General features: G+C 49.6%; 1 protein-coding gene across 2 annotated transcripts in view; it reads left to right on the forward strand.

Moving 5' to 3' along the window:
* Positions 1–22,096, forward strand: part of LOC149351626 (uncharacterized) — a 57,564-nt gene that overhangs the window by 11,423 nt on the left and 24,045 nt on the right. For both annotated transcript variants that reach the window (XM_089580945.1, XM_089580944.1), the window contains exon 3: positions 624–795. In XM_089580945.1, the coding sequence (XP_089437071.1) occupies positions 624–795 (172 nt within the window). The remainder of the gene's footprint in view (positions 1–623; positions 796–22,096) is intronic.

Below are 22,096 nucleotides of genomic sequence, written 5' to 3' on the forward strand. Positions count from 1 at the left end.
TCAGCCTGTCAATATAATCTTGCGCCCTAAAGCCAAAATTAAAAAGTTGATTAGTTGATTTTAGTTAGTTAATCGTCTTTTAGATGACTGCTATCGCGTACATAATATCCACGTTGCTGTAAATCCATCTGCACCGACCGAAGAGACGTATTTGACACTGCTTTTAAAATAAAAATATGTAAAGTTAGAAGAAAAATCAGCTTGTATATTTTTCTTTAAATCCCCCCCTCAACTACATGCAACAATAAACTGAGTGCAATCGAGCGCAGATTAGGCGCTATTTTTCATATCGCTTGCCTGTGCCGCCGGGTGGTCGCGGATAAAAGTGTCCTAAATGCGTTGCAGACCTGCTACACTGATTAAAACCTCAGTTAACCAGGAGGCAGACAAATGCTGACTGGACAGCTGTTTGCCACGCGCAGAATGCACCTGCAGTTGCCGCTTGTATTGCATGCACCTTGTCACCGCAGCTTTGGCGACGCGCTGATACCTGTGCCTTACTTGCAAGAAGAGTCATGCTGCAGTCGCTACTCCTCGGCGCGAGCTGCTGCGCACTGGTTTGGCATGCGCCGTGACTGTGCGAAGGAATCGCATACTCACGGAGGGTGCCCGCCCCGTCGCAGGTATGCCATCTGGAGGACCCCTTTTTCAGTCAGTTACTGAGTGAGACAGGCCTTGTCATCGTCAGGGTGGAAGAAGTGACAGTAAAAGCCTTCACCGCGGCCCTTGGTTACACCATTGACTGCCGCCTCGTCCTCCACAGGTGGTACAACATGGGCCCCTACTGCGTGCAAGGTGCGCCCCTATTTATATACTATGCGGCTGGCGCCGTTGTGCAGCCAGTCACGCGGCTGCTGCGACCCGGCTGCTGCGACACGGCGACCCCCATATCCAGGGTGTCGAACCGGAATTTTTTCGGGTTTGGTTCGGGTTCGGATTGACGCCTTTCGGGTTCGGCTCCTGAGATATCTTCCGTTCCGGTTCGAACCGGTTCGACCCGGCCGGAACTGGTTCAAACGGGTTCGAAAAAAAAAAACAAAAAAACTTAAGGTGCTTTTTTACGGCACTTAAAAAAAATACTGCGTTTTATTTCTCGTTGCAGTCTAATATAAAAATCAAATATTCATAAAATAGTCTGTCTATTGTTTTTTCCAAACAGATGTGACGGGGCCAGCTTGACTGTACAGACCGCAGCACACCGTTTGTAATGAGTGACCGACAATTATAGCGTGGTGGCAAACATATAATTGTGATTATTTTCATTGGCACATAACAGACCAAAGCTGTCATGCGCCAGCAAGTGAGACTGGTATCATTGTAATTAGCTTTTTATTACTCTTTGCTGAACCAGAATAAATGTGTAATAGCTCTTTACATTTTTGGCTCGTTTTATACTGGATCCTAGCGATCTTTCAGCCAAAATCGACAATAAAGATCCTGTGAAACAAAATTCCCTGCATTAATTTACATAATTTTGGGTCAGTAGACTTTCCCTTGTCTTTCTTATATACTAGGCAAAAATAATTATTCTAGAGCTTCCGGTTCCTGAGAGAAAGTGTAAAATGCTGCGAAATTTGTTTTGAGATAATTGGCTTTAAGTGAAAAAAAAGAGTTCCATTTCAAAATTGTCCTCAACAAATGTACCTTTATATATTTCAATAGCCATCAGCCAGCCAGTCATCCCAAAAGTTATTACTTTTTTCATTTACTTGCTGCCTTTCTTTCTGAGCCGTTTTTGTGATCTGCTGTATAAAACTTTCCGCGAAGTGGTCGTTGCTAGTCGGCCTTGTAAACTGCCACTGCACCGTGCATCATTTAGGTGAAACACCAAATGGCAGAACAATGTCCCTTTGGGTAATGCATCCATGATTAAAAGTAACCACTACATTTATCCTAGATATTTTCAGCGTCTAAATGCAAATAAGCGCGTTTTGTAGCACGCTCCCAAACACAACTGCTGGATACTCATTTGCGTCTTCTTTTTTCCCATGGAGGCCTTTCTTTTTTCTCCCCAACCAGTGTATAGCTGCGATCAGTAAGCACCTTCATCTCGTCTGTGTGTGCTACTGAGAGCGAGAGTTTTAAAGAACAAGAATTCGTAGTAGGCTCTAGCTAGCCGCCACACAGACGCTGGGCCCTGCCCTGGGCGGCACTGCCAGAATTCTACAGCATGATGGTAAGCATAGTATTCAATGCACATTCAATGCTTCTAGCACAAATTCTTCGGTGTTAGTCATTGCAGAAGCTGTTCAATTCTGGGCCCAGAAGCAAAAAGAAATCTATACTGCTCGTGAAATCGCACCGAATCAAATCGAGTATGTGCACTTCAGGGTGGTCGCATAGCGTCTAGAGATAAATTTTGCCCAAAACAAAATGATAGGTATATTTTAGCTGGTGCCAGGTGAGCAGTTATAATTATTCTGGGACTGAAGAAAATCAGTGTACCTGTTTTCTGGGTTTTTTTTTTCAACATAGAAGACCTCCGTATCGCACATATGTGAAAATGGGGCACGGTTCTCAACCACCTATGTTTATAAATGTGTAATTTTTTGTATAAAAAAATTGTTCTCACACCAGTGAGACAGTGGATCTTTTTCAGAAAAAAACCGGCAATTTCTTATGCTGAAAAACCAAAAAATCCAACTAAAAAAATTTTAGCTTACCCTGTGTCCTTACAGTTTTGCATGAATTAAAATTTTTCCTTTCATTTTAGTTGCTCCAACGATATTCTTTTATGGGACAGTTCCTCACGAAAACCTTTGGATTAATACAAGACGAGTATTAGATGAATAATTAGTACTAATGTAGGAAGCTGGTTCAAGAAAACAGCGCAATCCGTGCAGGAAAGATGTTATTTATTTGTTCCCATGTCCTTTCCGAGCAGGAAACAAGGGTTACTTTTTTATAGCGGATGTTTTTTTTCTGAGATCGATTTGAATGATAAATAGGCTTACACACAGGGAGACCCAGTAATCAGCTTTAATAATTACTAAATATGCGACGCTTTAAATTAAAAAAATTGGCTGTGGTTTAGCTCTGGTTAAACCTAGTAGAGTAGCGACAGGTACATACCCCTGGCTACGCTTAGGTTTCGCTAAGACACACGACGCAGCGTTCGGAGGCCGTGTGAGCGGACGCACTTCACATGCGCTCCGCAAACCTTATCCTTTACGCCCGGATTACCTCATCCCAGCTCTCTGAAGCTAGTATTATCAGCCTCCGCTTCTCGTCAGAATCCTGCCGATACCAACCTTTCCCGGTTTGGACTACCACATCAATAGGCAAGTCCATATCTTTTGCTCACAGCGCTGCGCTAAGTGGCTAAGCCTCGCGACGCAGCAGCTACCGATACCGAACGCCGCTAGAGACGCAGCTTCGCGCTCGGAGCACCGGCGTGTCGGCGCCTCGACGGCGGCATGGAAGCCATTGTAGTAGAGGGAGAAGACTTATCACTCTCGGAACTGACCTCTACCAACGCGGCGAAGCGCGCGGGGCGCACACCAGCAGCGTGCTCTGACGTCACTTCGCACATGCGCACAAGTGACGAGGCGGGCGGCGTCTGCTCCGCCGTCGGCGCCGCGGCGAGGCGCGCGGCGCGCAACCAGCTGCGTGTTCTGACGTCATTCCGCGCATGCGCACAGCTGGCGGAGCGTGGTGCCACGGCTCAGCGCGCAACCACGCTGACCTGGCGAAGCGGCTGGCGTAGTGCAGCTCTCGCTACAAAAGAAAAAAAAATTGACGACCAAGCTGTTCGCGAGTTGGACGTCGCTTCCTATAAAATATTCTTAATCAGGTGGCTAGTTGTCCCAGATTTATTAATTAGTATGTTAGTTAACACATTCATGCGTTTAGTGACAAGGGAGAGAAAGCCATGCTCAAGGCGGTGCCAGGCTGGTTTCTCAAGCGGCGAATATGTCATTCCTGAAGTTCTGGAGCGTGACGAAATGCGGCCCTTTTTTCCTCACAAAATCAAAACCGAACGCACGAGAGACGCAGGGAGCCAGTGGCGGTCCTAGGGGTGGGAGGGTGGGGGGTGGGGTGGAGGCTTTCGCACGTCTTCCTGAACGTCTGTTTTCCGGCTTTCATAGGGTGATATGTGATTTTTTACGAAGGACTGAAAAGCTTTTTCGCCTGTGATGCGTCAAGTATGCCCTACTTTGTACGTTCACGGTGTCAGCGGCAGTCTTATTCACAAAATTCTAGGTTCTACTAGTTGGTAGTTATACGAGTACAATTCATAGTGATTGTAGAGGTATCGTGGTCCTGCCGTGTCCCCATCGTTGTCTTGCCTTGGCGCCCGGCGCGGCGACGACAGCGGTGGCGGTGCCATTCACCTGAGGTTGCGGTGGCCAGAAACCTCGTCGGGGCGGCAAGTAGCCACCCGTTCATGTCTTTATCCCACCATGGGACATAGCGACGCCAGCTAGGGGATCATCCCTTTTGTTGACTTCACAAGGAGCGCCGACCAGCCACCTTGTTGGAGGGGACCGAGGGCAGAACAAAGCCTTTTTCGCGAGCTGAGTAATGAAGGCTGCTAACCCCGCTCGTGAAATTCTCGGCAGGTGCTTTGACCTTCCTGGACACGTCGTGGTGGGATATCTGAGCCGACAACCTGTTTTCCCCCGGTATCGAAATGAATATTGCTTTCGTAGCTGTTAACATTCAAAGCATGAGTTATGGTATAACATCTTTGTCGTTCGCCGTTTATTTTTGAACAACAAAGCGCACAAAAATTGCTGTACGAATAAAATTGAAATAAAAAATCGTTGTTTGTATTTTCTTTCGTTTTTTTTATAGGAAGTCTGTCCGCCCCTTCTGAAACCAATCTCTGGGACCGCCTCTGCAGGGAGATCGGTGCAAATAGAATATTCGGTGACGGCGTGCTACAGTAACTGCTGCGCAGGAATCCAATCAACCTACATGGTCTGTTCTGAAAGTAGTAGGACTAATTTTTTTAAACAAAATTTATTCAACAGAATAGTACAAACGATAACAATTTTTCAAGGTAGCACCCTTCCGTACCTACACGCTGCTGCCAATGAGTTTCACAGTTTTCGTACGCCTCCAGGAACGCCTGGACCGCAATGCTTTTTAACTCCCTCGTCACGGCCTGTTGAACCACCTCTACCGATCCGTGATGTTTCCCCTTGAGCGTCGATTTTATTCTCGGGAATAGAAAAAAGTCTGGCCGGGCCAAGTCGAGACTGTAGGGGGCTGAGGCAGCGTTGCCGCCTTGTTCTGGGCAAAAAATCGGGGTCCTCACTCACATGATGAAGAAGATCCTACCAGTTGGCCTTTTCCTCCTCTAACAACACTCCCGGCACCAACTTCGCGCACGCTTTCCTCATGGATAAGTTTTCTGTAACGATCTCAAAAACTTGGGTTTGAGGAATGCTGAAGTCATCAGCAATCATTCTGATACTCATTCTACGATCACTGTTAAGTAAATGTTTCACTCGCTACACATTTTCGTTGGTCTTGCTGGTCGAAGGGCGTCTGGAGCGGTCGTCTTCCTCCACTCTTTCCTTACCTTCTCGGAACAGCTTGTGCCACTCAAAAAACACTTGATCTACCCATGGAAGCGTCACCGTAGGCCTCCTTAATCATGTTGTGAGTCCCTTTGCCCGTTTTACCAAGATTTACTTAAAATTTGATCGCGTATCGCTGATCCAGTAAACGTTCGATGATTCTTCGTGACGAGACGTTTCAACAGGGGTTAATAGTACAAGCGACCTCCTCTCATCAACGGCCGAGAGCCGACTACCGATTTTTCCCAGCATTCCCAATATCCCCCTTCAACGATCTTGCACGCGCAGACCACCTCTCGTCCGCCCGTTCGCCCAGGAAAAAACCAGTCCTACTACTTTCAGAACAGACCCTGTATTCCGTTGTATCACATCCAGTTTCGTTTCCCTCCGTCGCTAACAAGAATAAAGACACGTAGCAGGCGTTTATTCTTTTGCTTGCACCAAGCTCCGACGCTAAAAATTGTGCATACCGTGGTACACTTGCGCAGGCAGTTTTAATTTGGCGCCATGGGTGCCTAAATACAAAATTAGCGAACGTTGCTTTTGCACGAAGGTTCTTGCGCACTCATTTACTCTGTCCCGATTTTTCTCTGTAAAAAATTACGTAATTTCATCGCTCTTCATAGCTTTAGAGAATGACATTTCCTTCTTTTCAAAAACTGGTATTGCACTGTCTTATACCAGGCTACCTCTTTCAGAGATACTTACAAACTATTGCTCTTCCACTCCAACGGCGTGCAGAATACTCATTCCTATGCCTGCTAAGCTCTTGACCTTTTATCATTCGCACGCCTTTCGTCTAGTTCGATTGCACACCCTTTTATACCTTTTCTGCCGTTCTTTTTTTCTCTCTGGAGGGCTTGGCTACCTCACTAGCAGGTATATTTTTTTTTCCAAGTTTATTTTGTAAGCTGGAAGAGCACTCTTTTAATATAGACCCTTTGTACTGTCAGCTTTAGCGGGTGGCAGGAGACTCATGCATAGAGAACTTGTACCCCAGCCGCTATACTGTTGCAAGGTTTGTTGAAACTAAAAGCTTCATCTGAGGAGTGCTCACAGGCCCAAACCTGGAGGATTGCGAAAGCAACATCTGCGCGTTGCCATATATTGTTGCGTGAGCTGCATTGCCCACAGTCTCGCCGTTTCGCGTGCTCTTGCACGGCCGTACTGCGCATGCGCGAGGAGCAAGTGACGTCACTACGCACAGCTGGCGTGCCTCACCGCGCGCGCTCTCCTTCCTTTCCTTAAAATGATCGGAGTGTAAAACGTTGATAACGCCAACGCCAATGAACACAGTCAATGCCGACGGCCTATGGCTTCAGCGCCGCGTTTCTGGCACAACGCTATCAATTCCAACGCATGCAACGCGCACCTGTCACTACCGCCACTTAGCTTAAAGCATGGTTGAGGTGTCCACTGTTCCCAGAGGACAGTTATGCGCCTTCCCTCTGGTTCAGGTGTCCACCAAGATGTGGACGCCTCGCCCTCACCTCACGCGACTTATATCCTGGCATAGCAGAGCTAAGGCACTGCCAATTTTATTACTTTTCCTGTGTAGATCTGCGATCAGGTTACCGGCAGATTCCGGTGCATCCGGCAGACAAAGAAAAAACTGCGTTTATAACGCTGGATGTACAGGTGCGGCCAGAGTAATACGGAGCACAGGAAGGGTTGCGGGGCAGAGGAAACGTGCTTATGCGCGCTGCCTAGCAGTGGCGACAGGAACTATCTTAATTTGGACGCGGCGTGATGGCGCCGGTAGCACGGACCCACTTTTTCCGCAGGGCTATCAACATCACAGCATATAGCATGCAATCCCTTGCTCTATGATCGACTGATACCCTGCTGACAGCGCCCCGTTTCTCGCATCGAGGAGCGGCGCGCGCTGTAAACGGGCGCAAGACGGCCGTTTTGGCATTACGTGTTATCTCGGCCCTTCAGTCCGCGCGGCCACCGCCTTGCAGTTTAGTCGACGGCGCGTGACACCGAGGCTGAAGTGAGCACGCCTGGATGAAGGCAGCACCTGGCGGTGTTGACCGAACCAGCTTAGCATCTTTCGAACAGGGATAACGGCAGGGTTGCAGCAAAGAGGGGGGCTCGGCGGCAGGCACTCTCGTTGCGCGCGGATAGCCGGGGGTGTCTTTGTTGTGCTGACAGGTGGCGCTTAGATGCAGTTTCTGCTAGCTTGGACGCCTTTCGCGTGCTCCGTATTATTCTGGCCGCACCTTTACTGTACCTTTACGCTTTGAATTTAATGTGATGCTGTTTGGACTTTTCAATGCCCCTGCGAATTTCTAGATTTATGGACACGGTATTGCGTGGCATGAAATGGGACATTTGTCTATGTTATCTTGATGACGTTGGCATTTTCGGTAAAACGTTCGACGAGAATAACGACCGCTTAGCTCGTGTGTTGACTGCTTACATGAAGCCGGCCTGGTCCTCAATTCGAAGAAGTGCCGCTTTGTCGAGTGTCAAGCGTTGGTGCTCGGCCATCGGGCAGGGCTTGAGGCCAGATTCTCAGAAACAGCAGCTATGGAGTTATTTCAAGCACGATGCATGGACAGTCAAAGGGGTTCGTAGTTTCTTGGGGCTATGTTCTTATTTCCGGCGTTTTATTCACTGCTTTGCCGACATTGCCTATCCTTCTCCATGAAGGAGCTTCGTTTGAACGGACTCCCGAGTGCGATGCCTCCTGCCGCCAGCTGAAGTTCCTCTTGACCTCTCATCCCGTCCTCCGGCATTGGCATTTCGAGCCCACCGCACCAACAGAAGTTTATACTGATGCTAGTGGTGTTGGCACCGGCTGTTCTGGTTCAACGCCACGATGATCAGGAGCACGTTGTTGCATACGCGAGCCGCTCCCTCAGCAAGCCAGAGCGCAACTACAGTGTACTGTTAAGGAACAAGAATACCTTGCTGTGATCTTCGCCGTGCAGAGGTTTTGATGGTACCTGTATGGCCACCCATTCATCATTGTGACTGATCCTTTATTGGCTCGTCAGTCTCCGAGATCCATGCAGTTACCACGCGCGCTGGCCCCTAGCTACGTCTACAGGAGTGTGACTTCAATGTCGTATTCAAGAGCGAGCGGCGACACGCCAATGCAGACTTTCTTTCGCGAATGCCGCTTCCCTCAACCGATTGTAACACTGACAGTTTCGACCATTACATTTCAGCTATCGTTCCAGAGTTTCCTGACATTCAGGTGTTTAAAACTGAGCAGCGCGAAGATCCGACTCTACAACCACTCTTTGCCTCCGCGCGCAACCGCGACGGTCTGATATAGAAAAAGAACTATTCCCTTGCGGGCCCACGATACCTGCTCGTTGTTTCAACAGCTCTGTGCTCCTCCATTTTGTGTGTTATGCATGACGACCCTGCCTACGGACATCTGGGATCGACTCGCACGCTCCATCACGCTCAAGATCGGCTTTACTGGACGAAAATGCGTACCACGACAGAATAATATGTGGCCAGTTGCACGCACGGTGTCAGCGCCACAAACTCCTTACCTTCGCTCCACCTGGCCTACTTCACCATGTGACGCCTCCCAGCAGTCCGTTCGAGCAGGTTGGAATTGATCTGTTTGGACCTTTTCCCAAACCTACAAATGGCAATCGTTGGATCGTGGTATGTGCGGACTACCTTACACGTTATTGTGGAACGGCTGCTCAACCATCGGCAACCGGTCATCAAGTGTCGCTATTTCTTCTGAACTCTGTCCTCTTACGGCATGGGCCACCGCGAGTGGTAATCAGTGGCCACGGCCGCCAATTCACGGCCGATATCATTGAAGAGCTGCTACGTTCGTGCGCGGTTACCTACAGGCACTCAACGCCATATCACCCACAGACCAACTGTTTGACGGAACGCATAAACAGAACACTTATTAACATACTTGCCATGTATGTGCACACTGACCATAAGAGCTGGGACACAATACTGCCCTTCATCACATACACCTTCAATACCGCCACTCATGAAACAGACGAATGCAGTCCATTCTACCTCTTTGGTCCTCGTTTTTGGCGCTAACTTCATCATGAATTCTACCTCTTGTACGCTCACCCGCCTCGCTACACTCTGTACACCATGCTCCCATTTTCTACCAGTGACAACCTGTGTATCGCCGACACGCTGTCTTTAGCTGAAGAAGCTCGTCGGATTGCCCACCTGCGATCCGTTGAATCTGAAGAGCGCTTCAAGGACAGCTACGACAGCCGCCGGCACATTGTCTACGCTCCGGACGATATTGTCTGGCTTTGACGCCCAGTCAGGCGCCGCGGATTGCACCAAAAGCTACTGGCCCACTACAGTGACCCTACGTGGTTGTGTCCAGAATTATCACATATCAGATTGCGCGCCTCACTGCAACTGGTAAACTTTCCGCGAAAACTGAACTCTCACATGTCTCTCGTCTGAAGCCATGCCACTCTCGGGACACAACATAACTCGCCCGGCGGGCTTCGTCTGCGCCGGGGCCAAATGCCACGGTCGAGCTTAGACGAAGGAGTAGAAGTGCGAACGTGGTGGAAGTTGGATTGGTTGGACGCTATTGGGAACTGACTCAGTACGCCTGGTACGCCTTGCGTGATCCGGCCTTCAGAAAAAGTTTTGCGCCGGTAACAATATTAAACTTGCATCTTTAGCAGGCTAAGAAACACCTCGTGCTAGCTTCGCCCTACAATGGAAAGAAATTTTCGCGCTTTTTTAATGCGTTAGCATTAGAAGCGCCATTCTGAAAAAAAAAGCAGCCACATGCCACGTTTGGCAGGTGGCAAAGAGAAATCTCCCTCCGCACTTGTAGGGAAGAGGAGTGAGAGGCCGGAAGGTGGCTGCCATGGGAAGAACTCAGCCTCCCCACTTGTAGGAGAGAAGAGAGAGGCCCGAAGGTGGCTGTCATGAGAAGAACTCACCCTCCCCACTTGTAGGGGAGAGGAGCGAGAGGCCCGAAGGTGGCTGCCATGGGAAGATCCCTCCCTCCACACTTGTAGGGGAGATGAGTGAGAGGCCCAAACGTGGCTGTCATGAGAAGAACTCACCCTCCCCACTTGTAGGGGAGAGGAGTGAGAGGCCCGAAGGTGGCTGCCATGGGAAGAACTCACCCTTCCCACTTGTAGGGGAGAGGAGTGAGAGGCCGGAAGGTGGCTGCCATGGGAAGAACTCACCCTCCCCACTTGTAGGGGAGAGGAGTGAGAGGCCCGAAGGTGGCTGTCATGAGAACTCACCCTCCCCACTTGTAGGGGAGAGGAGTGAGAGGCCCGAAGGTGGCTGTCATGAGAAGAACTCACCCTCCCCACTTGTAGGGAAGAGGAGTGAGAGGCCGGAAGGTGGCTGCCATGGGAAGAACTCACCCTCCCCACTTGTAGGGGAGAAGAGTGAGAGGCCCGAAGGTGGCTGTCATGAGAAGAACTCACCCTCCCCACTTGTAGGGAAGAGGAGTGAGAGGCCGGAAGGTGGCTGCCATGGGAAGAACTCACCCTCCGCACTTGTAGGGGAGAGGAGTGAGAGGCCCCAAGGTGGCTGTCATGAGAAGAACTCACCCTCCCCACTTGTAGGGGAGAGGAGTGAGAGGCCCGAAGGGGGCTGCCATGGGAAGATCCCTCCCTCCACACTTGTAGGGGAGAGGAGTGAGAGGCCCAAACGTGGCTGCCATGGGAAGATCTCTCCCTCCCCACTTGTAGGGGAAAGGAGTCAAAGGCCGCAATATGAGAACAAAAATAACTGCGCAAAAGGACGGAACAAGAGAAAGAGAACCACACGGGACAAACGCAGACTGACAACTGATTTATTCCACCAACTCCTCTTTCCTTCAGCAGCAAAGCGCATGCGCACCAACCCCAAAAACAAACAAAAGCCACGCTCGTCTCGTGGAATCAAGGAACTCGAACTCCTTGCGGTACAGGTGTACTGATGCATCGCTAACACACTTGTCAGCCTCAATCTCGCGATTTCGAAGGCCTTGATAATTTCCCGTTCTTTCTTATCCCTCGAGCGTCCGATAATCTTAGTCCTATCGAAAAGCGGATTACAATTTTTGTCATCATGCTTGCAAGTGTGACAATGCTTCGGCAGATGCTGCCCCCTTGAATCATCTAAGGAATTTGCATGCTCTAATAATCTAATGGTCTAATAATCCTTTTAAATATTGACCAAAACGACGACTTGGCCCAGGTGGCGTTGGATGTTTTAGCATCTTTTAAGTCAGCCTTCCCGAGTTTTAATTTTACCATTGAACTTCCTGAAAACTCTTGTTTGCAAAATTATTTTTTAATGATCCTGACCACCTCTGCTGGGCGTACATGCCTAGGTCGAAAAAGGCACTCCTGCCCTTTAACTCGTGCCATTCGAAGCTGGTCGAGAGGGGTATTATATCAACTTGCCTCAGGGCTTCATTAGCCAAGTCCTGTCCACATAAGGTTCCGGTTAGCTTTGAGGCTCAGGCTGATCGCCTTAGGTCTGCTGGTTTTCCGCTGGCCCTTCTTCAGGCTGTCGCTGAGTCCCTGTTGAAGTCCTTCCGCCCAAACTCAAAACCTCGGGGGGCGGATGCACAGGAGAGGCGGAAGTATGAAGTTATGCCCTATGTTCACAGGGTCTCGCACGGCCTGAAGAGGGTCGCCGGAAAATTCGGCGTTGAGGTCATTATTTCTGCACCTTGCAAGTTGTCGCGTTTGTGCAATTTGGCGAGAAAAGATAAGCAAAAGAAGGTCGTGTGTGGCATTAACCACAGGAATAACTTCGTACAGTGTACATGCAATGTAATTTATCACATTCCCCTGAGTTGTGGTACGTTCTACATAGGGCAAACTGGCCGCTGCGTCAACATTAGTTTATTAGAGCATGCAAATTCCTTAGATGATTCAAGGGGGCAGCATCTGCCTAAGCATTGTCACACTTGCAGGCCTGATGACAAAAATTGTAATCCGCTTTTCGATAGGACTAAGATTATCGGACGCTCGAGGGATAAGAAAGAATGGGAAATTATCGAGGCCTTCGAAATCGCGAGATTAGGGCCTGATAAGTGTGTTAGCGATGCATCAGTACACCTGTACCGCAAGGAGTTCGAGTTCCTTGATTCCACAAGATGAGCGTGGCTTTTGTTTGTTTTTGGGGTTGGTGCGCATGCGCTTTGCTGCTGAAGGAAAGAGGAGTTGGTGGAATAAATCAGTTGTCAGTCTGCGTTTGTCCCGTGTGGTTCTCTTTCTCTTGTCCCGTTCTTTTGCGCAGTTATTTTTGTTCTCATAATGTCATACCAACTAGCCCCTCACCGCACTCTTCTGAAGGCCGCAAGGTGGCTGCGATGGGAAAAACTCTTCCCCACTTGTAGGGGAGAGGAGTGTGAGGCCGGAAGGTGGCTGCCATGGGAAGAACTCTCCCTCCCCACTTGTAGGGGAGAGGAGTGAAAGGCCGCAAGGTGGCTGCCTTGGGAAAAACTCTCTTCCCCACTTTTAGGGGAGAGGAGTGTGAGACCGGAAGGTGGCTGCCATGGGAAGAACTCTCCCTCCCCACTTGTAGGGGAGAGGAGTGAAAGGCCGCAAGGTGGCTGCCATGGGAAAAACTCGCTTCCCCACTTGTAGGGGAGAGGAGTGTGAGGCCGGAAGGTGGCTGCCATGGGAAGAACTCTCCCCCCCGTAGGGGAGAGGAGTGAAAGGCCGCAAGGTGGCTGCCATGGGAATAACTCTCTTCCCCACTTGTAGGGAAGAGGAGTGTGAGGCCGCAAGGTGGCTGCCATGGGAAAAACTCTTCTTCACTTGTAGGGGAGAGGAGTGTGAGGCCGGAAAGTGGCTGCCATGGGAAGAAGTCTCCCTCCCCACTTGTAGGGGAGAGGAGTGAAAGACCGCAAGGTGGCTGCCATGGGAAAAACTCTCTTCCCCACTTGTAGGGGAGAGGAGTGTGAGGCTGGAAGGTGGCTGCCATGGGAAGAACTCTCCCTCCCCACTTGTAGGGGAGTGGAGTGAAAGGCCGCAAGGTGGCTGCCATGGGAAGAACTCTCTTCCCCACTTGTAGGGGAGAGGAGTGTGAGGCCGGAAGGTGGCTGCCATGGGAAGAAGTCTCCCTACCAACTTGTAGGGGAGAGGAGTGAGAGGCCGTAAGTTGGCTTTCATGGGGAGAACTCTCTTCCCCACTTGTAGGGGAGAGGAGTGTGAGGCCGGAAGGTGGCTGCCATGGGAAGAACTCTCCCTCCCCACTTGTAGGGGAGAGGAGTGAAAGGCCGCAAGGTGGCTGCCATGGGAAAAACTCTCTTCCCCACTTGTAGGGAAGAGGAGTGCGAGGCCGCAAGGTGGCTGCCATGGGAAAAACTCTCTTCCCCACTTGTAGGGGAGAGGAGTGTGAGGCTGGAAGGTGGCTGCCATGGGAAGAACTCTCCCTCCCCACTTGTAGGGGAGTGGAGTGAAAGGCCGCAAGGTGGCTGCCATGGGAAGAACTCTCTTCCCCACTTGTAGGGGAGAGGAGTGTGAGGCCGGAAGGTGGCTGCCATGGGAAGAAGTCTCCCTACCAACTTGTAGGGGAGAGGAGTGAGAGGCCGTAAGTTGGCTTTCATGGGGAGAACTCTCTTCCCCACTTGTAGGGGAGAGGAGTGTGAGGCCGGAAGGTGGCTGCCATGGGAAGAACTCTCCCTCCCCACTTGTAGGGGAGAGGAGTGAAAGGCCGCAAGGTGGCTGCCATGGGAAAAACTCTCTTCCCCACTTGTAGGGAAGAGGAGTGCGAGGCCGCAAGGTGGCTGCCATGGGAAAAACTCTCTTCCCCACTTGTAGGGGAGAGGAGTGTGAGGCTGGAAGGTGGCTGCCATGGGAAGAACTCTCCCTCCCCACTTGTAGGGGAGTGGAGTGAAAGGCCGCAAGGTGGCTGCCATGGGAAGAACTCTCTTCCCCACTTGTAGGGGAGAGGAGTGTGAGGCCGGAAGGTGGCTGCCATGGGAAGAAGTCTCCCTACCAACTTGTAGGGGAGAGGAGTGAGAGGCCGTAAGTTGGCTTTCATGGGGAGAACTCTCTTCCCCACTTGTAGGGGAGAGGAGTGTGAGGCCGGAAGGTGGCTGCCATGGGAAGAACTCTCCCTCCCCACTTGTAGGGGAGAGGAGTGAAAGGCCGCAAGGTGGCTGCCATGGGAAAAACTCTCTTCCCCACTTGTAGGGAAGAGGAGTGCGAGGCCGCAAGGTGGCTGCCATGGGAAAAACTCTTCTTCACTTGTAGAGGAGAGGAGTGTGAGGCCGGAAAGTGGCTGCCATGGGAAGAAGTCTCCCTCCCCACTTGTAGGGGAGAGTTGTGAAAGGCCGCAAGGTGGCTGCCATGGGAAAAACTCTCTTCCCCACTTGTAGGAGAGAGGAGTGTGAGGCTGGAAGGTGGCTGCCATGGGAAGAACTCTCCCTCCCCACTTGTAGGGGAGCGGAGTGAAAGGCCGCAAGGTGGCTGCCATGGGAAGAACTCTCCCTCCCCACTGGTAGGGGAGGGCAGTGAGAGGCTGTAAGGTGGCTGCCATGGGAAGAACTCTCCCTCCCGACTGGTAGGGGTGAGCAAAAGGCCGTAAGTTGACTGCCATGGGAAGAACTCTCCCTCCCCATTTGTAGGGGAGAGGAGTGAGGGCCAGAAGGTGGCTGCCACGGGAAGAACTCTCCTTACCCACTGGTAGGGGAGAGGAGTGAAGGCCGTAAGGTGGCTGCCATGGGAAGAACCCTCAACTGTAACTTGGAAAAATTGGTGACGAATAATGACTAAGAATATGTCAGCAAAAAAGAAAACGGTTAAGACTGACGCAACAAAGATGAAAATGATAACTAAGAAGCAATTAAACACTAGAAAAAACCTCCTGCTATTGCACTGTCATGGCATAATGTTAATTAAGCGCCCCCGTAATTTTTGCATCCGTAACTCGCACCTTTGCATGCGCGCAGAAGGGGTACGAAGATGGCTGCCACATTCATGCACTGGGTGTGATAGTTGCACCTTTTTGCCGACTGCTTTGAAGCTTTACAAGTCCTGATTATTTTACTATTGAATTCTTGACAGCTTTAAAAAACGCTCGTAATTCTTTTGGTGCGTGCACTCTTCGAGGAAAGCTGAACAGTCCTTACGAAATCTGCCGACGACCTGTCTCAAATTATGCATTAGAATTACGTTACCCCCACCTTAATATTCCATAGACTTTTAGTATTTTGCGTACCGCCACCCTGACGCATGCGGTGCAGATGGTCTCAATAAGGCAGGCGTGCCCGCAGCTAGCTATAGCTACTCTACAACTCTAAAGGCCCGTTCACACTTGCGAGTCGCAGAGGTCGCGCGACTGTTTTGGTCGAAAAGCGACAGTCGCAAACGGTCGCCCTGGTCGAAAAGCGACAGTCGCGGGCCAGTCGCTCGGTGCTCGATTTTTCAGCCTCGCGACTGCGAGTCGCAAACCTCTGAACCAATCAGCGAGCGAGCCAAGCTTCCGGCAACGACACCGCTCGCGGGCGCGCCGGGCGACGACCTGCGCTGCTCCCAGCGGGCTGCCGTAGTCGTCGCTAAGCCTAGCCGGTTTCATATCGATGTCGCAACTGAGGGCGCTTCGGATCCTGGCCAGCGCTAGTAATTAAGATGGTGCTTTCGTAACCACTTTATTGTGAACCTTCTATCATAATAATATCAAGACATGCTCGCCTTCCGCGACGCCTTCAGCAGCGGAGCTAGCAGACAACAGTCGAGCCGCATGGAGCAGCAGCAGCAAAGCGGCTCCGGGAAGAAATTTGCTTTTGTCGCTGTTATCCCTTCTACCAGCAACTCGGTACTGGCCAGCGATCTTCAAAAATGATTCATTTTTTACATTCCTGTACCCAAGGGCTTGGTATGAACGCGAACAATATGCAATATTTGCGCATTTTTGTGAAGCCGCGGCGGCCGGAATACTGCAGGCTGGTAGGCCGGCCCTACAGAGAAGCGCGCCTCTGTCATCGTGACGCTTGTACGACCTCGGTGCACATCAAAACCATCACGACAACCTAATCTTCGCTCGGGTAGTTGTATTACATTGCGAATAGCAGTTTAGACTATCGAGCGCGAGTACAGGAGGCGCGGCCAAAACAGGCGAAACTCTCGAAAGCGCGCGAACAACGTCATTCCCGAGAGTTTTCGCTTCAAACGAGAATCTAACGAGAAGGCGACCCGCTGGTCGCGCTTGCAAGTGTGAACAACGGTGTTGTCGAGCTGCTGCTCGGTCGCAAGCGACTGCGAGTCGCACGCCCTTTGCGACTCGCAAGTGTGAATGAGCCTTAAAGCTGGTCAGTACCCAGCGTTACCTGGCGCCCTCAGTGCGACCTCCGCATGCGCCGTAGCGGCGCGCAGTAAGCGTGTAGGTGGTTGGCTGGTGGGCTGAGGCTTCGTACACGCAGACAGCGGCATTTTCGCCGAATGAGGGCTATACTGCCAAGGCAGTAAAATCTCCAGTAATTCTAGGCGGTGGTGGTATCGCAAAATGAGCATCGCAAAACGGGCATCGTTTTCAAACTGCAATCAAAGGCACTTCGAACATGCCGACCTGATGAAATTGTGCACAGTTTTCGAATATTTCTAGCGGCCAAACATGGTGCATTTTTTTTTTCAGAATGGAGGAGTTAAAATGGCAGTTTCAGCTCTTTTCTGCAGTTATTGTTTTATGACCCACCGCGATATAAAGTCAACCAGTTTATTTGAGCGTCACTTCTGGACTGAGAACGCGAGACAGGCGAGGCGAGCGTGAGAGGCAAGATATATGACAGGCACAGTACAAAAGGCTGCCTGCCCGCTCAACGCGCGAGCCAAACACCACATTTATGCGCTTCCCGCAGAACTCATTGTACTAGAAGGCACATCTTAAGTATTCATTTTCAAACAGCGATGGCTATTTCATTATACCACCAATAGGAACGAAACTTGCAGGGTTTTCAAGTGCGCTGAGCGAACACTCATGCTTGAAGTTATTTTAACTTGCCACCAGCAAAACTTCTCTTTGGAGCTTCTCGAGGAATTCTATCTCCGTAAAGCGAAGCCAGGAAGAGGGGGATTTACAGCTCTCTTCTATCAACATCAGTGCAGCCGTACTATCATCTTAGAACTATGTCCTTTGCGAATGTACAGGTGCAGGGGTGTTGCAGCTTCATGACGTGCATTGGTGCTCATAAGGATGCACGGTCGCTCTTAGACTTTCTGAAGAACTTTGCTGTTGTTGATCATGAGTGCATCTAATACGACGCGAGTTAATCGAGCTTTCCATTGAAGGATAGCTGCAGGTTTGATGCGTACAACTAGGATTGCGATTTGCACCATCACAATTTGAAAATTAACCGAATTGCGGTCAAATGTTTAGCGGAATCCCCCAAGGTGGAGTAGATTTATAATAAGGGAGTAATTACTCATTGACATCCACCCGAGCGCAGCCATACGGCTACAAAGGAAAGCTATACAGCTTTCTCAGAAACTTTGTAGTTAAAGAAAAATTCGCCCCGGTCCGAGGTTTGAACCCGGGACCACTGCTTCACCTTAGCAGTCGCTCTACCAATTGAGCTAACCGGGACGGTAAGCTTATTGTAGGGTGAGAGCGAATTGATCAATAACTCGAAGTGGGAACTGTGTTGGTCAAATTACTCCCTTAATACTCCCCTATTACAAATCTACTCCACCTTGGGGGATTCCCCTAAACATTTCCTTTGTAGCCGTATGGCTGCGCTCGGGTGGATGTCAATGAGTAATTACTCCCTTATTATAACTGAATTATCTTAGCTCAACTGCTCAGCGCCACTTACTCCGAATGGGAAAAGGGGTGTATAAATGAGGAGAAAGTACGCCCACTATGGGCAAGTATAGGGCGCGCGGCTGTGGCTCGGTTCTACGTTGAGCTCTATCACCTCAGCAACGTTGTACGACTCATTTACATGACGAGTTTGCCTGTGTTCCTTCGAATTTTTTGGCACATGCTAGCATCGTGTTGCTGTGCGAGCGGATTTACTGAAGGTTGTCCGCCTTAGAGGAGCTTCTTTTTTTTTTTTCTAAGAAACACACCGTGAACATTATGCGGGTGAAAAAGATGGGGAAACACCGACCTTTAAAGTAATGTGTGATGTTTCCGAACGGGAGCCTTGTTCAAGCCGGCACAGGAGCCGGCTTCAGCGTGGCAGCCGAAATGTCAAGCACTTCTGCAGTGCTCGGTGTTTCCCCTTTATCTTCATGTCCTTCCCTGTCCAGACGGGTTTCCGACAAACCAAACATGATGCGTACATCATAAATGTGGCTCCACGCAAATAAGCTCAGACACGCCATGAAGCACATATATCTGAGTATCGTTAGATACATTTAGCACTACGCTCTGAACCCGAATACTCCTGTATGGGGATAAAAATGGAGTAAGCTGTCTTCTAGCGCACTCCGTTTTGCGAAAAGGAATGCTCTAGAGTGCAGCTCAGGCCCTTTCTACTCCTTTCTGTTTACAGTGTACCTCCATTCTCCAGAAGCCCACGCAGCAGCGGAGCGAAAAAGTGACCTCGAAATCGAATTCAAAGACGAGATGGGAAGGCTTTCTATGTAAAAGCGAAGCGTACTACGAAAACTGCAAACACAGATTTGTCGCATCACATGCATTTACCGACAATATTTTTTTCTCTTTCTAAGGGCTCACATTGGTGGGGAGCCTGCACAGTAGTCCTACCGCGGCTCATGATATACCCGTTCGGCGGTTTCGACACACTCCACTCAAGAGCGCCTTCGTCGTGAACTTACATCCTCAGTCATTCTGTTTACAAATGCTTCGTCATAATCTGACCTGAGTGCAAAGTGAAGTGAAAGTGACAGGTTTTAGTTCTTTTTCATTCACGAAATTAGCTACTATTTGTGACTGCTTTTGTTACGTTTTGTTCATGCCAACTTTACAAACTCTCGGCTCTAAGACTAAAAGTATGTCCTTTTACCAGTAATAATTGAATGACTTTAAGGTAATAATTTGTATACTTGCGATATTTTCCACTGTCTTCATAAGTATGCGAAACCTAAAATTTCGAAGAATATTGTATTCTGAAAAAAGAATTAAAAAATGAGTTTCCTAGGTCTAATTTTTGAATGTCGGCAAGTTAAAGTTCAATCGTTAAAAATAAGCTTTTTGAGGTAAACAGACGGCTTTTTCGGCAAAGTAACACCAGTGCTGGCGGGAAACGGGTGAACCACGTTAACTCGGCTGGTTAGCTGAATTTTAATAATTAACTTTTTAGCAACTACAGACGGGCACTTGGTTGCAATTAGAAATTTGTACCTTACTATTGGTAATAGCTATATCTGTTTTTAGAATTTCTAAAACACAGTTGCCCTCGGCCCTGAAATTCGACTTGAAATTGCTCTCGACAAATTGTTTTATTGCCGGAAACACGATATATTGTGCGGCATTTGTTTATTTGTTTGTTTTCTTGTTAGTCAATCTCCTTAAATGTTACCGAACCGCTTTCGCGTTCGAAGTTTCTTCAACAGCGGCGACGTTTTCCTGCCTAGCTGCGGTCGCCTGACGCGCGCTCAACTCCTTGCCTTTCAATGGAGCTCCGCCTCTTCGAAATTCTTAAAACCACCGAAATATTATTGTGCGGGATGGAACAGGGTTTTAGTGACTGAACTCCGCTATACACAAATGGCCAAGAGGTTCAGACTTCAGTTTTAAACACCATTTAAGATAACAGAACATCGTGGCACTGTATTTTTTTTTCAAAGTGTGTGTGTGTGTGTGGGGGGGGGGGGGGGGGGGGAAACGTGGCCGGAGTAAAGTAGGGAGCGGCCGCTCTCGACCGCGCTTCGTGCAAACGAGATAGAGAAACCAGGGTGTCGAACCGGAACCGGAGCCGAACCAAACCCAAATTTTTTCCGCCATCTTGGTACTGAACCTGAACCGGAACGAATCGGAGGAACCGTTCCGAACCGGTTCGGGCAAGGTTCCGGCCCACGTTTGCTGCCAACTTACCAAGATTGCTTTCTTCTTTTTTAACCACTGCGTGTAACGCGCTGTTCTGGCTCATTTCAAAAGCACCACTGCACACCGCAAACATTAGAACCATTTAGCAAAATTGTCTCTCGCAAAAAAAATGAAAAGAACAAAGGAAAATATATTGCCTCACGCATCGCACTAATCCTCGATGTTGGGCTATCGTTTCATCGCGAACACGGGTGCCCTCTGCGCTGCACAATGACGCCGCCCATGGAGAAAGTCGCAGCATTTGAATGCTCTCCTAGGCAGCGAAATCACAGCGTCTAATCCGGAAGTTGAATAAATAAGTAAATAAATATTACACTCTGCGCCGCTGCGGTGGCTCAGTGGTTACGGCGCTCGGCTGCCGACCCGAAAGACGCGGGTTCGGTCTAGGCCGTGGCGGCCGAATTTCGATGGAGGCGAAATTCTAGAGGCCCATGTACTTGAGCGATGTCAGTGCACGTTAGAGAACCTCAGGTGGTCGAAATTTCCGGAGCCCTCCACTACGGCGTCCCTCATAGTCAGAGACGCTTTGGAACATTAAACCCCCCTAAACCACAAACCCATGGTTTATGGTTTATGGCTTATGGTTCATGTGCAAATAAAAAACGAAATGATAAATCCGCTCCAAAAAATGTCACGCAAATCAATTTCGCTTCCCTACTGTTCGACGGCGTCGTAATGAGTCACATTGCCCTTGCATGACAGCCATATACGAGTGTGACGCCAGCAGATGCAATTTGTTCGACCGAGCCGTCACAGTGTTAATCGACGCTTATGGTGGGAAAGCCGCCTCGGGCAGCAATTCGGCTCTCCGTTCCTGAGTTGTATCTGAACCTATAGCTGGAAGATAACTCCTTGAGTCGACTTCCCACTTCGTATTCTATTTTTTTTGTCCCTATAGGGATGCACGCTTCTTTAGTTTCCTTTGGCAGGTTAAATTTTGCCAGGAGTTAAACTCCGGTGTTCAAGTGTGAATGCTGGGTGGAGCAAGGAACTGAGTGGAATTGATGACGGGAGTATTAAATCACAAACTCTGTTTGGTGAGCTATAGTGTCCGCCCTTATTAGTTACGGCGTCGAAAAAAATAATTTTTTTTTTCAAAGGTATTCGAGTCACTGATGATGGGTAAACCGAAGACAGTCTACAAAGGTGATGTCCTGTGGTGCCTACGCCAGCGGTGCTGTCCCTTCGTCACAAGTTAAATTTGAAGGAACCGATATTAAATTGCTCAACTCGCTGGACCTCGACAAGTGCCATGTTTAAGCGGCTGCTGGAACTTCACGAATACTGCGACGACTATTTTAGCAACGAATATGAGCTCCGTTTGTAGTCCAACAAAGCCACTGTTGGACTACAAACGGAACAACAGCGGGTGATCTCGACGGTACCTGGTTGATAATGCTTCACAGAGTTGTCCTAGCCTCAAGTTTGTTCCAGGAGAAGGTATAGGGCGCGCCTATGCAGGTACTCATGGCGCGCAGCAAGACGACGGTCGCATCACGTCGCGGCCGCAGGAGCGAGACAGTCCTGTTGTCCGGCAAATGCGGCAATGACCCGCACCAGAAGACGTGACGGAGGGTATTTTTTTCAGCGCCTTTCGACACACCTATCAGAGCTGT

The sequence above is a fragment of the Amblyomma mixtum genome, chromosome 3 (genome assembly GCF_055824585.1).
Source record: "Amblyomma mixtum isolate Tamu chromosome 3, ASM5582458v1, whole genome shotgun sequence".
Classification (NCBI taxonomy): Eukaryota; Metazoa; Arthropoda; class Arachnida; order Ixodida; family Ixodidae; genus Amblyomma; species Amblyomma mixtum.